At 41.4% G+C, this 18,135-nt stretch overlaps 1 protein-coding gene across 1 annotated transcript in view; it reads right to left on the minus strand.

Moving 5' to 3' along the window:
- DNAAF9 (dynein axonemal assembly factor 9) overlaps positions 1-18,135 on the minus strand; it is a 643,469-nt gene that overhangs the window by 590,152 nt on the left and 35,182 nt on the right. The window contains exon 5 of the mRNA XM_053704320.1: positions 14,927-15,023. Within this exon, the coding sequence (XP_053560295.1) occupies positions 14,927-15,023 (97 nt within the window). The remainder of the gene's footprint in view (positions 1-14,926; positions 15,024-18,135) is intronic.

Genomic DNA, 18,135 nt, shown 5'->3' on the forward strand with positions numbered 1-18,135 from the left:
TTCTCAAAGCCTTAATTCTGTCTTGGATAACGTTGAGGGGACCCTCCACCTCGATCAATTCCGTTAAGGAGTCGCACCAGTAGGCCGCAGCTCCAGCAACCGAGGCAACAGCCACTGCCAGTTGAAATAAATATCCCGTATGCTGAAACATTTTTCTGAGAAAAGTTTCCATCTTTTTATCCATCGGCTCTCTGAAAGACGAGCTATCCTCAAGAGGGATAGTAGAACGCTTAGCTAACGTGGAGATAGCACCGTTCCCCTTAGGGACAGAACCCCACAACTCCAGCTGAGAGTCCGGGACTGGGAATAATTTTTTAAAGGCAGATGAATGGGAAAAGGAAGATGAAATTCTATTCCATTCGTTTTTAATAATATTAGCCATTTTTACAGGTACACGAAATGTGAGCGGGGGTACCCTGTCCTCGCACACTCTGTACACGGTCTAATTTAGGGATCAAAGGTTCATCAGGCAACTTGGCCTCTGGAACCTCTAATGTCGACAGAACCTCCATTAGAAGAAAACGTAGGTGTTCAATTTTAAATCTAAAGGCTGGCTCCTCTGCAGCCAGAGGCCTAGAGGTAGCAGACTCCAATCCAGAAATTTCACCCTCTGACGACTCAGAGTGCGACCTATCCTGGGATACTTGAAAGGCAGACAATTCAAGCAAATAACTTGATGCCCCCTGAACCGGAGAGCTATGTTTAACCTTGCGCTTAGCAGGACGAGGTAGAGCACTAAAGGCCTCAGACACTGCCATCTTTAACTGCGCGGTAAAGTTTGATGGTAAAAGGCTCCCTCCATATGGAGGCTCAGGCATGCTACAGGAAGCTGCATGTGACAATGGAGATGATTGATGGGTATGCACCCCACGGGACAGCGAGTCCTCAGAAGTGGACGGCTCAGTCATACTAAAGGGGTTAACCTTTAGACATAATAACCTTGTTGATGCATATGGAACATAGTTGAGAGGGCAGGCACACCAAGGCCTCCTCACAATATAAACAGGTATTACTATTAGGAATAGAGGGAGTACCCTCAAGCATATCAAGCATATCAGGATCCTTGATAGCTTGCACTAACAGTAGGATACAAATAAATGCACTTTTTATTTCTCACAAAAACGGCACCTTTATAACCCCAATGATTGGGGCACTCACCACCTCCTAGACCCAGGCAAACAGAGAAGAAACAACCTCTCTGATTCTAAAAAAAAAGTGCTGCAACAGTCTGGGTGAAGCAGGTGCAGTCACCTGTCCTATCGGTGTAATTACACCTTATTTAATTAATAATAAAAATAAAAATAAATAAAAAAAAAAATCATTTTTTTTTGTGTAGGTATTTTAGGGTGACCCCCCCTACCCCCCCCCCCCCCGTTTGATTAATTGTTAATTGCGCTCATGTGCTGCATAATTATTGATTTTAAATCCTGATCAAATACATACACATTGCGCAAGTAGGCAGAGGCTGTGAGCCCTACCGTTGCGCAATGTGTATGTATTTGTATGGGCCAGCGGAGAGTGAGACTGCCACCCAGTGGCTGCTGGCAAAAGTCTCAGAGTCCTCTTCGCGGCCCATATCGCTCCCAATGGAGGCTGGTCTATACCAGCCTCGGGAGCCCAGCCTAGCAGTGCCTGCCCCATCAGCCAATCAGCGCCGCAGTCCCAGGGGTGGGGCATACTGGTGCGGCAGGCGGGGGGAGACTCAGACTGAGAGATGCAGCATGACAACACAGCACTAAAGCTGCCCAATATTTGATGGTATTAACTTACTGTCCCCAGCACTCAAACGGATGGGGTAAGGCTAGCTCAGTGAGTCCTGCGGTTGTGGCTGTCTGTGTGGAGGAGGTCGTGGGGGACTGTGTTCAGTGTGCTGGAGGAGACAGGAGAGAGAGCGACACTCAAGAGGAGGACGGTGGTGGACGGAGGAGCTGAGCCAGTGCCACGTGGGTGGACCCGGACACCCGGTGGAGCACTGGAGTCAGGAGTGACAGTCAAAGTCTCTCAGTCTTCTGTCTGACAGTCTGTACAGTGACACTGACGAGTCTGACCACTGACCGGACCTCATCAGCTCAGGTAAGGTTCCACTTCCACTAGACCTTATTGTAAGTATTTTACATTAATACAGTAGCACTTGGGAAACCAGGGTATGACAGGGAGGTACAACTGATATCAACTGTTGAGGGAGAGAATGAGTCTGGAAGAAGTTTAGCACAAAATAAAAAGAGGAGGACAGACAAGTGTTGAGAAGACCTGTAGTCAAATGGAAACAAGATAAGGGAGTGAATTCACGTTGGTTGCATTGTGTTTAGTTCTTGAATATGAGTGAAATATAGTGCAAAACGAAGTAAGATTCCATGACCGTGCACTCTTGTGTATTATAAACAACACATCACTTTTTAACTAGACGCATTTTCTGTGTAAAGTATTACTTCTTTCTAGGATGAGAAAATGAAACAGGGCAAAGTGTCAAATATTGCATGTGAGACATTTCGAGCACATATAAATGATTTCATTACATGTGCAATGGATAATCCATAACCTTTGACAATGGCCACCAAAGGCCAACACACACACAGTATATATAGAACTGACCAATGAAGCAGAGCCAGACTTATTATTATTCATGTATATTTGTTACATTAAATGGGGTGGTTTAATTTTATCTAGGTGGGCTTTTATATTTAAATGCATCTTTTTTTGTTCTGGTAGTATATTTAATGTAATACAATGCTTAGGGAGTCTTGGGGGAGGTGATTTTAGCGTTTTAGTAGTTAAGAAGGTCCCTGAAGCGTATTATGTTTTTCCTGGGTTTTAACTCATGGGGTGTAATTCTTAGAATTTTTTTTATTCAGATAGAGGTCTATCAGTTTAGGAGTTATAAGGGGGGGGGTTTAGTGACTATACAGTTAATAGCAGTGAGGTCCTGCAGCTAGGTTGTTAATAGGAGTGAGGAGTCTGGGACTGTGGTTTTATAGCAGTGAGGGGACTGGAAGCTAGAAGGTTAATAGTAGAGTGAGCTGGTGGTTAAATGGTTAATAGAGGTTGGGCTGTAGCAGTTTATGAGTTAATAATAATGGTGTTTCTGACAGTTTAGGGTTTATAGTTGTAGGGACCTGGCAGTTTAAGGGTTTATTGCAGGGAGGTCTGAAGGTTTAGGGTATTATGCAATGGGGCATCTGACAATTTAGAAGTGGGGAGTCAGATACTTAATTAGCTTGTGTGGGGGCATACAGACAGAGGGCTAGCTCAAACTTTATTAGCACTAGTGGCTTGTATGTTTTGCATTTGTGATAAAAACAAACAAATCTATGATGTGATACAAGTGAAAAAAGTACCCATCATACCAGCACACCTTTAGCACTTTATATGTGACCTGGCCCTTTATGGGCAATTAGTCCAGTTCTGAGTACAATCTCTGTTTATGTTTCTTATAAAACCTTGAAACCTCCACCAAGGCATCTATGTCAGACTGGTATTCTGTTACAGTAACATTTTCCCAAGATAATTTTAATATTTAAATAGTTCTGAGATTTAAATGTTCAGGTGCATAAGGACCAGACCAGGTTAGGCCTCTGTGCAGCTCTGAAGAATTTGCAGAAGAAAGTCACTAATTGAAACTGTGTATCCTCAGTCCTAGAGTTGTCAGTGTATGTGTGTTTTTCCTCAGTCCTAGAGGTGTCAGTGTAATGTATGTGTGTATCCTCAGTCCTAGAGGTGTCAGTGTATGTGTGTGTATCCTCAGTCCTAGAGGTGTCAGTGTATGTGTGTTTTTCCTCAGTCCTAGAGGTGTCAGTGTATGTGTGTTTTTCCTCAGTCCTAGAGGTGTCAGTGTATGTGTGTTTTTCCTCAGTCCTAGAGGTGTCAGTGTATGTGTGTTTTTCCTCAGTCCTAGAGGGGTCAGTGTATGTGTGTTTTTCCTCAGTCCTAGAGGTGTCAGTGTATGTGTGTTTTTCCTCAGTCCTAGAGGTGTCAGTGTATGTGTGTTTTTCCTCAGTCCTAGAGGTGTCAGTGTATGTGTGTTTTTCCTCAGTCCTAGAGGTGTCAGTGTATGTGTGTTTTTCCTCAGTCCTAGAGGTGTCAGTGTATGTGTGTTTTTCCTCAGTCCTAGAGGTGTCAGTGTATGTGTGTTTTTCCTCAGTCCTAGAGGTGTCAGTGTATGTGTGTTTTTCCTCAGTCCTAGAGGTGTCAGTGTATGTGTGTTTTTCCTCAGTCCTAGAGGTGTCAGTGTATGTGTGTTTTTCCTCAGTCCTAGAGGTGTCAGTGTATGTGTGTTTTTCCTCAGTCCTAGAGGTGTCAGTGTATGTGTGTTTTTCCTCAGTCCTAGAGGTGTCAGTGTATGTGTGTTTTTCCTCAGTCCTAGAGGTGTCAGTGTATGTGTGTTTTTCCTCAGTCCTAGAGGTGTCAGTGTATGTGTGTTTTTCCTCAGTCCTAGAGGTGTCAGTGTATGTGTGTTTTTCCTCAGTCCTAGAGGTGTCAGTGTATGTGTGTTTTTCCTCAGTCCTAGAGGTGTCAGTGTATGTGTGTGTATCCTCAGTCCTAGAGGTGTCAGTGTATGTGTGTGTATCCTCAGTCCTAGAGGTGTCAGTGTATGTGTGTGTATCCTCAGTCCTAGAGGTGTCAGTGTATGTGTGTGTATCCTCAGTCCTAGAGGTGTCAGTGTATGTGTGTGTATCCTCAGTCCTAGAGGTGTCAGTGTATGTGTGTGTATCCTCAGTCCTAGAGGTGTCAGTGTATGTGTGTGTATCCTCAGTCCTAGAGGTGTCAGTGTATGTGTGTGTATCCTCAGTCCTAGAGGTGTCAGTGTATGTGTGTATCCTCAGTCCTAGAGGTGTCAGTGTATGTGTGTATCCTCAGTCCTAGAGGTGTCAGTGTATGTGTGTATCCTCAGTCCTAGAGGTGTCAGTGTATGTGTGTATCCTCAGTCCTAGAGGTGTCAGTGTATGTGTGTATCCTCAGTCCTAGAGGTGTCAGTGTCTGTGTGTATCCTCAGTCCTAGAGGTGTCAGTGTATGTGTGTATCCTCAGTCCTAGAGGTGTCAGTGTATGTGTGTATCCTCAGTCCTAGAGGTGTCAGTGTATGTGTGTATCCTCAGTCCTAGAGGTGTCAGTGTATGTGTGTATCCTCAGTCCTAGAGGTGTCAGTGTATGTGTGTATCCTCAGTCCTAGAGGTGTCAGTGTATGTGTGTATCCTCAGTCCTAGAGGTGTCAGTGTATGTGTGTATCCTCAGCCCTAGAGGTGTCAGTGTATGTGTGTATCCTCAGCCCTAGAGGTGTCAGTGTATGTGTGTATCCTCAGCCCTAGAGGTGTCAGTGTATGTGTGTATCCTCAGCCCTAGAGGTGTATGTGTATATCCTCAGTTCTAGAGGTGTCAGTGTATGTGTGTATCCTCAGCCCTAGAGGTGTATGTGTATATCCTCAGTTCTAGAGGTGTTAGTGTGTGTGTGTATTTTTCTTTTATGATTCAGATCAGGTACAATTAATTAGACAATTTACATTTTAGTTCTATTATTTAATTTGCTTCCTTCTCTTGTTATCCTTTGCTGAAAGGTTTATCTAGGAAAGCTCAAGAGCAGCAAAGAACCTAGGTTGTAGCTGTTGATTGGTGGCTGCATCTATAAACCGATTGTTATTGGCTCACCCATGTGTTCAGTTAGAAACCTGTAGTGCATTGCTGCTCCTTCAACAAATGATACAAAGATAATGAAGGAGATTACATAAAAGTAAACTGGAAAGTAGTTTCAAATAATTGTCTGTTCTACCTAAATCATGAAATAAAAATTTATGGTTTCATGTCCCTTTAAGAAATACAATTGTAGTTGCTTTGTAAGGAAGGATAAAAACTAATAGAGAATACAAATTGGAATGTGTGACTTAACCCCTTAATGACCGCAGCACTTTTCCATTTTCTGTCCGTTTGGGACCAAGGCTATTTTTACATTTCTGCGGTGTTTGTGTTTAGCTGTAATTTTCCTCTTACTCATTTACTGTACCCACACATATTATATACCGTTTTTCTCGCCATTAAATGGACTTTCTAAAGATACCATTATTTTCATCATATCTTATAATTTACTATAAAAAAATTTATAAAATATGAGGAAAAAATTGAAAAAAACACACTTTTTCTAACTTTGACCCTCAAAATCTCCTACACTTCAACAACTACCAAAAAACTCCCATGCTAAATAGTTTCTAAATTTTGTCCTGAGTTTAGAAATACTCAATGTTTACATGTTCTTTGCTTTTTTTGCAAGTTATAGGGCAATAAGTACAAGTAGCACTTTGCTATTTCCAAAAAATTTTTTAAAAAATTAGCGATAGTTACATTGGAACACTGATATCTGTCAGGAATCCCTGATTAACCCTTCACATATATATATATTTTAAAAGAACACAACCTAAGGTATTAAACATGGTGTATTTTGACTCTTTCCATGCAACTATTTTACCACCAATCTATGCCAAAGTTTGAAAAAAAAAAAAAAAAGTGGTGATTTTTTTACAAAATAGCAATTCAAGAATACATTTACTGAGAACGTTAAGGGTTACTGCCAAATAACACCCCAATATGTCTTCAGCAGCATCTCCTGAGTACAGTGATACCACCCATGTATAGGTCTGTTGGGTTCTCTGGGGGCTAAAAGGCCTTATTTTTAGGGGGCGCATTCCAGTTTTTTAATTTGGAATTTTCATATCTGTCGTCATGCACCCATGTCCTATTTGGGACATTTCTGAAGCCGGACAATGCAAATTACCCCCATCAAACCATATATTTTTAAAAAGTAGACACCCTAGGGTATTTCAAATGCTGGTATTTTAACACTTTGCATGCACTAATTTAACCACCAGTCTTTGTCAAACTTTTGGGTAGTCATTTTGGTGTGTTATTTTTCACACGCATTGTACTTTAGGCATGGATTCTCAGTTCCTGTTATATGTTACTGACCAAAAACACCTCAATATGTGTTCAACAACAACTTCTGAGTACAGTGATACCACCCATGTATAGGTGTGTCGGGTTCTCTGGGGGCTAAAAGGCCTTAATTTTAGGGGGCGCATTCCAGTTTTTCAACTTGGAATTTTCACATCTGTCATCATGCACCCATGTCCTATTTGGGACATTTCTGAAGCCGGCCAATGTAAATTACCCCCATCAAACCATATATTTTTGAAAAGTAGACACCCTAGGGTATTTCAAATGCTGATATTTTAACACTTTCCATGCACTAATTCAACCACTAGTCTTTGTCAAACTTTTAGGTAGTCATTTTTTTGCATTATTTTTCACACACATTGTACTTTAGGCATATATTCTCAGTCCCTGTTATGTGTTACTGCCAAAAAAAAACCTCAATATGTATTCAACAACATCTCCTGAGTACAGTGATACCACCCATGTATAGGTGTGTTGGGTTCTCTGGGGGCTAAAAGGCCTTATTTTTAGGGGGCGCATTCCAGTTTTTCAACTTGGAATTTTCACATCTGTTATCATGCACCCATGTCCTATTTGGGACATTTCTGAAGCCGGCCAATGTAAATTACCCCCATCAAACCATATATTTTTGAAAAGTAGACACCCTAGGGTATTTCAAATGCTGGTATTTTAACACTTTCCATGCACTAATTCAACCACTAGTCTTTGTCAAACTTTTAGGTAGTCATTTTTTTGCATTATTTTTCACACACATTGTACTTTAGGCATATATTCTCAGTCCCTGTTATGTGTTACTGCCAAAAAAAACCTCAATATGTATTCAACAACATCTCCTGAGTACAGTGATACCACCCATGTATAGGTGTGTTGGGTTCTCTGGGGGCTAAAAGGCCTTATTTTTAGGGGGCGCATTCCAGTTTTTCAACTTGGAATTTTCACATCCCATGCACCCATGTCCTATGTAGGACATTTCTGAAGCCGGCCAATGTAATTTACCCCCATCAAACCATATATTTTTGAAAAGTAGACACCCTAGGGTATTTCAAATGCTGGTATTTTAACACTTTCCATGCACTAATTCTTTGTCAAACTATTAGGCAGTCATTTTTTGTGTGTTATTTTTCACACACATTGTACTTTAGACATGAATTCTCAGCTCCTGTTATGTGTTACTGCCAAAGAAGACCCCAATATGTGTTCACCAACATCTCCTGAGTACAGTGATACCACCTGTGCATAAGTTTCTTGGCTTGTTCGGGGGGTGTAATGCCAAATGTCCAACATGCGTTTGTGATTTGTTTTCACATTTAACATATTTTCTTTGCCTATTGTCTTTTTGGGGGTATTTTAACATACCCCAATTTATTTGTTTCCATGAATGTGCATATTTTTGAAATGTTGACACCCCAAGGTATTGTATATGGTGTGCTTTGATGCATTTGAAGTAACTGTTTTAGCTAAAAAAAATTGGAGAAAGTGTATGGTGGCATTTTTTCAATTTTCATTTTTACACACACATTGCTTTTTGACTATGATTTAGGAGAGACTGTTGTAAGTTAGTGCAAAAAAATACTTCAGGTTGTTTTCTGCTAGGCACCCTGAGTACACCTATGCCCCCCATGCATAGGTTTGCCAGGATTTTGGGAAGGTTATGTTACAATTTTATGACTTGTGATTTTAGTTATTAAGTGAGAGTATTTCTTCTGATAGGCCTATCTTTAGTTTGGGGCCTATTGTAAACCCCACTTTTATTTATTGCCATGAATGTGCATATTTTTGAAATGTTGACACCCCAAGGTATTGTATATGGTGTGCTTTGATGCATTTGAAGTAACTGTTTTAGCTAAAAAAATTGGAGAAAGTGTATGGTGGCATTTTTTCAATTTTCATTTTTACACACACATTGCTTTTTGACTATGATTTAGGAGAGACTGTTGTAAGTTAGTGCAAAAAAATACTTCAGGTTGTTTTCTGCTAGGCACCCCGAGTACACCTATGCCCCCCATGCATAGGTTTGCCAGGATTTTGGGAAGGTTATGTTACAATTTTATGACTTGTGATTTTAGTTATTAAGTGAGAGTATTTCTTCTGATAGGCCTATCTTTAGTTTGGGGCCTATTGTAAACCCCACTTTTATTTATTGCCATGAATGTGCATATTTTTGAAATGTTGACACCCCAAGGTATTGTATATGGTGTGCTTTGATGGCTTTTTAGCCAAAAAAATTGGAGAAAGTGTATGGTGGCAATTTTTCAATTTTCATTTTTACACACACATTGCTTTTTGACTATGATTTAGGAGAGACTGTTGTAAGTTAGTGCAAAAAAAATACTACAGGTTGTTTTCTGCAAGGCACCTTGAGAACACCTATGTCCCCCATGCATAGGTTTGACAGGGGTTTTTTTAAAAAAAAAAAAAAAAAAAAAAAAAAAAAAAAAGAACAGCCCCATTTTAGAAAAAAAAAATATATTAGTGAAATGTAAAAATCTGGCACATTAAAAGTAAAAAAATAACAACAAAAAAATTAACAGTAAACATAACAAAAAAAAAATACAGCAAATGTATTTATTTTTTAAAAATTGACCATTGTATGGTACCGCTTGAAGCAGTCCCCAATGCAGAGTCCAGGCTGTCCAGGGCAATCAGGACAGTGATATACAGTGTCCCTTCTCTGCCCCCTCTTGGTACAGACTCTGCATTTTTTTTGTGGTCTCTGCTTTGCGGCAGTAGGGGGGATTTTAAAAATAAAATGAGTAGCCCCAACTCTGCTCTCTCCCATCACCGCCCGGGGAGCAGGTGCATCATGGTACAAAATCCCCGAAATGATCTGGAGCTGAAATTGTAAAAAAGTCTGTTTCATTCCGGGGTTTGCTTTTTTGAACAACAAAAAAGCGTTGTGGGTTGCAATCTGCATTAGGTAAATTGCAACCTTTTTGTACCAGGCCCTTGTCTTCCGCATAATTAGGTAGGGCTGCAGCAGCTGATCTGCCAGATCAACCCCACCCATATGTCGGTTATAAGACTTGATGCACACTGGCTTCCTTATGATCTCAGCTCTGCCACGTACAGAGACCGCCACCGTCCTCTCTGTGTGGATGGTGGTAAGAAGGTATACATCCTTCTTGTCTCTGTACTTCAGTGCCAACAGCTCCTCTTGGCGCAGAGCAGAGGTCTCCCCCCTTCGTAGCCGGGTGCGTACAAGTTGTCCTGGAAAACCTTTGCGGTTCTTTTTAATAGTACCGCAAGCTACTGTATCAAAGCAATACAGTAGCTTGAACAAAAGGACACTTGTATAAAAATTGTCTAAGTACAAGTGATACCCTTTGTTCATTAGGGGTAATATCAGGTCCCAGACAATCTTGCCAGTGGTTCCCATATGTTCTGGGCAACCTGGAGGGTCAAGGTGGCTATCCTTTCCCTCATACACCCGGAAGGCCTGAGTATACCCAGTCTCGCTCTCACAGAGCTTATACACCTTTACCCCATACCTGGAGCGCTTTGAAGGAATATACTGCTTGAATCCCAGCCTTCCCTTATACTTCATCAGGGATTCATCAACGCATATATTCCTTCCAGGTGTATAAGCCTCTGCAAACCTGGCAGAAAAGTGGGTAATCAGGGGGCGGATTTTATACAGCCTGTCAAATTGGGGATGCTCCCTAGGGGGGCACAGGCTGTTGTCGCTGAAGTGCATGAAATGAAGAATCATTTCATATCTCTGCCTCGACATACTCTGGGAGAAAATGGGGGTAGAGCAGATGGGGCTACTGCTCCAGTAGGAGCGAACGGAGGGTTTCTTTATGATGCCCATCAGCATAGTCAATGCCCAGAATTTTTTAAATTCTGGCACATTGATGGGGGCCCATTGCTGCTTTGCCAAATATGTTTCAGGCTTTGCAGCACGGTACTGATGGGCATATAAATTAGTTTGGGCGACAATGTTCCCCAATACATCATCACCCAGAAACACCTCCAGAAACTGTTGGGGGCTAAAACCTGCCACATCTATATTTATGCCAGCATTTGCTGTGAAGGGTGGGATATCTGGCCTCTGGAGATGAGGCGTTACCCACTCTTCAGCGGCAATGGCAGCAACACGCCTCCTTCTAGCAGGGGGGCTGGCAGGGGGGCTAGCAGCCACAGATACATCACTATCAGTTGAGACTGCATCTAATGATGTATCTGAGCATATGGCAGGGTCAAAATTGGGGTCTGAGTCAGACATAGAGGCATCTGACTCTGACGCAAGGATGGCATATGCCTCCTCAGCACTATATGTTTTCTTTGACATTATTGTATCTGTCACAGAAAACCAAAATTAATTAATTAATTAAATGGCCTTTGGGTTTTTTTTTAAAAAGTACAGCTATGCTAATGCCAGTGATTTATAGCGATCACTGGCAAGCTAGGGGTTAAATACTCTTTAAATTAAATTAACTAAATGGCCTTTGGGTTTTTTTTAAAAAAGTACAGCTATGCTAATGCCAGTGATTTATAGCGATCACTGGCAAGCTAGGGGTTAAATACTCTTTAAATTAAATTAGCTAAATGGCTCTGAAAGGAGCCTTTGGGTTTTTAAAAAAATTACAACAACAAAAATTAACCCCTAAAAAAATGCACAGACAGCAAAAAAGTACAGCTATGCTAATGCCAGTGATTTATAGCGATCACTGGCAAGCTAGGGGTTAAATACTATTTAAATTAAATTAAATTAGCTAAATGGCTCTGAAAGGAGCGTTTGGGTTTTTAAAAAATTACAACAACAAAAATTAACCCCTAAAAAATGCACAGACAGCAAAAAAGTACAGCTATGCTAATGCCAGTGATGTATAGCGATCACTGGCAAGCTAGGGGTTAAATAGTCTTTAAATTAAATTAAATTAGCTAAATGGCTCTGAAAGGAGCCTTTAAGTTTTTTAAAAAAAATACAACAACAAAAATTAACCCCTAAAAAAATGCACAGACAGCAAAAAAAGTGCAGCTGTGCTACTGCCAGTGATTTATAGTGATCACTGGCAAGCTAGGGGTTAATGGCTCTGAAAAGAGCCTTTGGATTTTAAATTTTTTAACAAATAAAAGAAATAAATCTCTCTCTGCTAAAATACAGGTCTCTCTCTCTCTCCAACAAAATAGCAAGTGAGGAGAGGGAGGGAGATCCACACTGATCAGAGTCAATATTTACAAATATTGACCTGATCAGACAAATGGGAGATTTTATTATTATTATTATTTTTTTCTAAGAAGGCTCAGATTGGGTGACCCTAGCTTGCCCCTATGGTGAGAAAGGCTAGGGACACCCCCAGAGGCCCCATGATGCACTGGGCATCGCCATTTTGGAAGCCTCATGGGGGAGGGGGGGGGGGCTATATGTGGGGGCTTTTTTATTTAATATTTTATTTTTTACCCCCAATTTTTAATCAACTTTATATACTAACTAAGTGCCTCGACCCACCGAGGCACTTAGCACACTAGCAGAGCATCGGAAGCGTGTCCGATCGCTTCCGATGCTCTGCTGCACTGCCGGGCTCCACGTGGAGCAAAACCGGAAGTGATCACTCAAGGGGGAGTGATCGCTCCGGTCCCGGCACTCCGTAACAGCACTGCAGGGATGCCCAGACATCGAGGCATCTCTGCGGTACTGTAATAGTGCCTGGAAGCGATCTTGATCGCTTCCAGCACTCACTTTAGCCGAGGACGTGCAGGGTACGTCGTCAGGCGTTAACTGCCTTTTTTTTTCAGACGTACCCTGCACGTCCTCGGTCACTAAGGGGTTAAAGGGATAGGAAAGTCAAAAATAAACTTGAATGTTTGAATTAGAGCATGTCATTTTAAGACACTTTTAAATTCACTTCTATTTTCAAATGTGCTTTTTTTCTCTTAGTATCCCTTTTTGAAAACTAATATACACATATCATACACTAGTGGGAGCTGCTGCTGATTGGTGCCTGCACACATTTGTCCCTTGTTATTGGCTAACTAGATGTATTGTATGTTCTATCCAAACCATGAAATAAAATTGTGGGGTTTCCTGTCCCTTTAAGTTGTATTAAGATTAATGTTAATTTGTTTTACAATGTTAAAGGAGCATTAAACACAAGTTTTTTTCGTTCATGTTTCAGATAAAAAAAATAAAAAATATTGAACAACTTTACATTTTACTTCTGTTATCTATTTTGCTTTTTTCTTTTGGAATCATTTGAAAAGCATACCTAGGTAGGCTAAGGAGCAGCAATACACTACTGGGAGCATCTGGTGATTGTTGGCTGCACATATATGCCTCTTGTCATTGGCTCATTTAATGTGTTCCGTTAGAACCCAGTAGTTAATTGCTGCATATCCTTCTACAAAGGATACCAAAAGAATGAAGCAAATTTAATAATAGCAGTAAATTGGACCTGCAACCGGATTTATTTAATCGTAAATTTAAGCTGCCTCTGTTGGGTTCATATATGTGTTTATCTGGCGTATCACAGCCAGTGCCTCACCAGCCTCTGACGTCACCGCACGTCACTGAGCGGGTGTGACGAGGGTGCGACGATGATGGTGCTGGGGTGATCTAGGTAAACTTGAATAAACCTGGGATCGGTATACCAATTCAAAAAAACGATAAATAGGGAAGAAAACAAGCTTCCTTATGCAGTCAACGCATTTCAGTCCGTAAAATGGCCTTTATCAAGACACCCAGACTGTTGCGGCACTCCCTGGAACTTTTTATTTAGAATCTAACCCAGATTTGGAATAATCCACACCGTAGACACTACATCATATATTTTTTCCATACATTTTTTTCATTTTTCACTTTTCTACACGTGTACACGTTTTTTCTCTTTTTTGGCCCCAGGAGGGGCAGGACACTTATTAGGAGATTTATTAGGATATTTATATCCTACCTGAACTTTGTATTCCCCCACTGTATTTTTATAGTGCTACTCCAGTCTATGGTCACATTTTGTTTGTGGTCATTATCTTGATTTTGTTTATGTTCATTTGTATTAAATATCTTGTTTTGTAAGATTTTATTTTCACTGCTTATTTTCACATTGTAGATTTATTGCACATTATTTGCATTCAAGGTGCTGCTTCCCATACCAGTTAGACTTGTGAAACCACAGACCCCTTACCTTGTACTCATTTAGTCTTGTAGCATCGTTCCTGACATGGAGGACTTGAGTGACGAAAGCAGACAGTGAAACTCATCAACACTGGTTGCTTAAGGAGCTGTTAGCAGGCAATCTGGATGGGTTCGCAGAAAGACTCTCCCTGCATCTGCAGACTCTAACTTAAGTTTTGTCAATGCTCTCACTGAGAGGCTGATAAGACTCCAGTTCCACAACGAAAGGCATATACCCCTCCTGAGGAACAACTCTGAAATCTTCTGACACTTCTCTGCCATCCTCCTGTGAGGAAATGCAAATAATGACTAGGGAATGGGGGAAGAGGGAGAGGTATTTAAGCCTTTGGCTGGGGTGTCTTTGCCTCCTCCTGGTGGCCAGGTTCAGTATTTCCCAACAGTAAGGAATGAAGCCGTGGACTCTCCTTATATTAAGAAGGAAAGAAAGAACAGGAGTAGCCAACTCTGGCTTTCTAAACTAGAGCAGCAATTGTTAGGAAAACTCAGTAAGTACCTCTTTACAAGCTCCTAACTGCTTTAAAGTCACCACTACCCGACTGCAAGGAATGACGTGGAATACGGCTATACCCCAAAACTTGCTTGTAGAAGAAATAAAAAAAATCTTCAGACACCTAAACTTCACCTCTTTGAAGGCAAAGAGAATGACTGTGGGTTGTGGGTAAGGGAGTGATACTTAACAGTTTAACTGTGGTGCTCTTTGCCTCCTCCTGCTGGCCAGGAGTAATATTACCAACAGTAATTACTCAAGCCGTGGACTCACCATATCTTATGAAAGAAACAGACTTCTGAAACGTTTTAATAAAATAATTAATTTGAAGAAATTAGTTATTAGTTTTGGATTCATGTAATCTAAACTCACCTTGGGAACTATAAGGAATGCCAATTCGACCACAGTCATGGACTATGTTTACAAAGCTGGTTATTTTAAACTCTTCTGCAGCTTCCTCATCTTCATACTACAAAAGAAATAGAAGAATAAACATACAAAAATTCTAATCCAACAGTAAGAACACTGTTTAAATTGTACTAAAGGACTTCTGATGACTTTCTTTAATTGTAACTGGCCAATGACAGTTAAGTGACATTGTGGAGTTTTAAATGCTTTATTCAATAAGATAAATTTCTTAGATCTTATAAAATAACGTATTAATCAAATAAAAGTACCTTGTACTCATTCAAACTAACTTTTGAGAGTTAATAGGTTGGAATTATTAGTTACTTGTCATTGATTGCTCACAATTTAAATTCCGCTGTTCTACAAGTTCCACATTGTGCACACTCAAGTAGCTTTATAACCCTGTAGAAGGCAATAAAAACATAATTTATGCTTACCTGATAAATTCCTTTCTTCTGTTGTGTGATCAGTCCACGGGTCATCATTACTTCTGGGATATAACTCCTCCCCAACAGGAAATGCAAGAGGATTCACCCAGCAGAGCTGCATATAGCTCCTCCCCTCTACGTCAGTCCCAGTCATTCGACCAAGAATCAACGAGAAAGGAGTAACCAAGGGTGAAGTGGTGACTGAAGTATAATTTAAAAGATATTTACCTGCCTTAAAACAGGGCGGGCCGTGGACTGATCACACAACAGAAGAAAGGAATTTATCAGGTAAGCATAAATTATGTTTTCTTCTGTTATGTGTGATCAGTCCACGGGTCATCATTACTTCTGGGATACCAATACCAAAGCAAAAGTACACGGATGACGGGAGGGATAGGCAGGCTCATTATACAGAAGGAACCACCGCCTGAAGAACCTTTCTCCCAAAAATAGCCTCCGAAGAAGCAAAAGTGTCAAATTTGTAAAATTTGGAAAAAGTATGAAGCGAAGACCAAGTTGCAGCCTTGCAAATCTGTTCAACAGAGGCCTCATTCTTAAAGGCCCAAGTGGAAGCCACAGCTCTAGTGGAGTGAGCTGTAATTCTTTCAGGAGGCTGCTGTCCAGCAGTCTCATAGGCTAAACGTATTATGCTACGAAGCCAAAAGGAGAGAGAGGTAGCAGAAGCTTTTTGACCTCTCCTCAGTCCAGAATAAACGACAAACAGGGAAGAAGTTTGGCGAAAATCTTTAGTTGCCTGCAAGTAGAACTTGAGGGCACGAACTACATCCAGGTTGTGTAGAAGCCGTTCCTTCTTTGAAGAAGGATTTGGACACAAGGATGGAACAACAATCTCTTGATTGATATTCCTGTTAGTGACTACCTTAGGTAAGAACCCAGGTTTAGTACGCAGAACTACCTTGTCTGAGTGAAAAATCAGATAAGGAGAATCACAATGTAAGGCTGATAACTCAGAGACTCTTCGAGCCGAGGAAATAGCCATTAAAAACAGAACTTTCCAAGATAACAATTTTATATCAATGGAATGAAGGGGTTCAAACGGAACACCCTGTAAAACGTTAAGAACTAAGTTTAAACTCCATGGCGGAGCAACAGCTTTAAACACAGGCTTGATTCTAACTAAAGCCTGACAAAAGGCCTGGACGTCTGGATTTTCTGGCAGACGCCTGTGTAACAAGATGGACAGAGCTGAAATCTGTCCCTTTAATGAACTAGCTGATAAACCCTTTTCTAAACCTTCTTGTAGAAAGGACAATATCCTAGCGATCCTAACCTTACTCCAGGAGTAACCTTTGGATTCGCACCAGTATAGGTATTTACGCCATATTTTATGGTAAATCCTTCTGGTAACAGGCTTCCTAGCCTGTATCAGGGTATCAATAACCGACTCAGAAAAACCACGTTTTGATAAAATCAAGCGTTCAATTTCCAAGCAGTCAGCTTCAGAGAAGTTAGATTTTGATGTTTGAATGGACCCTGTATCAGAAGGTCCTGTCTTAGAGGTAGAGACCAAGGCGGACAGGATGACATGTCCACTAGATCTGCATACCAAGTCCTGCGTGGCCATGCAGGCGCTATTAGAATCACTGATGCTCTCTCCTGTTTGATTTTGGCAATCAATCGAGGAAGCAGCGGGAAGGGTGGAAACACATAAGCCATCCCGAAGTTCCAAGGTGCTGTCAAAGCATCTATCAGAACCGCTCCCGGATCCCTGGATCTGGACCCGTAGTGAGGAAGTTTGGCGTTCTGGCGAGACGCCATGAGATCTATCTCTGGTTTGCCCCAACGTCGAAGTATTTGGGCAAAGACCTCCGGATGAAGTTCCCACTCCCCCGGATGAAAAGTCTAGGTACGGAGCTACCGAAATCCCTCGCGGTCTTAGTACCGCCAGAAGGGCACCCAGAACCTTTGTGAAGATTCTTGGAGCCGTAGCCAATCCGAATGGGAGAGCTACAAACTGGTAGTGCCTGTCTAAGAAGGCAAACCTTAGATACCGGTGATGATCTTTGTGAATCGGTATGTGAAGGTAAGCATCTTTTAAATCCACTGTGGTCATGTACTGACCCTTTTGGATCATGGGTAAGATTGTCCGAATAGTTTCCATTTTGAACGATGGAACTCTTAGGAATTTGTTTAGAATCTTTAAATCTAAGATTGGCCTGAAAGTTCCCTCTTTTTTGGGAACCACAAACAGGTTTGAGTAGAACCCTTGTCCTTGTTCCGACCGCGGAACCGGATGGATCACTCCCATTAATAACAGATCTTGTACACAGCGTAGAAACGCTTCTTTCTTTATCTGGTTTGTTGACAATCTTGACAGATGAAATCTCCCTCTTGGGGGAGATAATTTGAAGTCTAGAAGGTATCCCTGAGATATGATCTCTAGCGCCCAGGGATCCTGAACATTTCTTGCCCAGGCCTGGGCGAAGAGAGAAAGTCTGCCCCCCACTAGATCCGGTCCCGGATCGGGGGCTCTCGGTTCATGCTGTCTTTGGGGCAGCAGCAGGTTTCCTGGCCTGCTTGCTCTTGTTCCAGGACTGGTTAGGCTTCCAGCCTTGCCTGTAACGAGCAACAGCTCCCTCCTGTTTTGGTGCAGTGGAGGTTGATGCTGCTCCTGTTTTGAAATTCCGAAAGGGACGAAAATTAGACTGTCTAGCCTTAGCTTTGGCTTTGTCTTGAGGTAGGGCGTGGCCCTTACCTCCTGTAATGTCAGCGATAATTTCTTTC

Source organism: Bombina bombina, chromosome 2 (assembly GCF_027579735.1).
Source record: "Bombina bombina isolate aBomBom1 chromosome 2, aBomBom1.pri, whole genome shotgun sequence".
NCBI classification, from domain to species: Eukaryota; Metazoa; Chordata; class Amphibia; order Anura; family Bombinatoridae; genus Bombina; species Bombina bombina.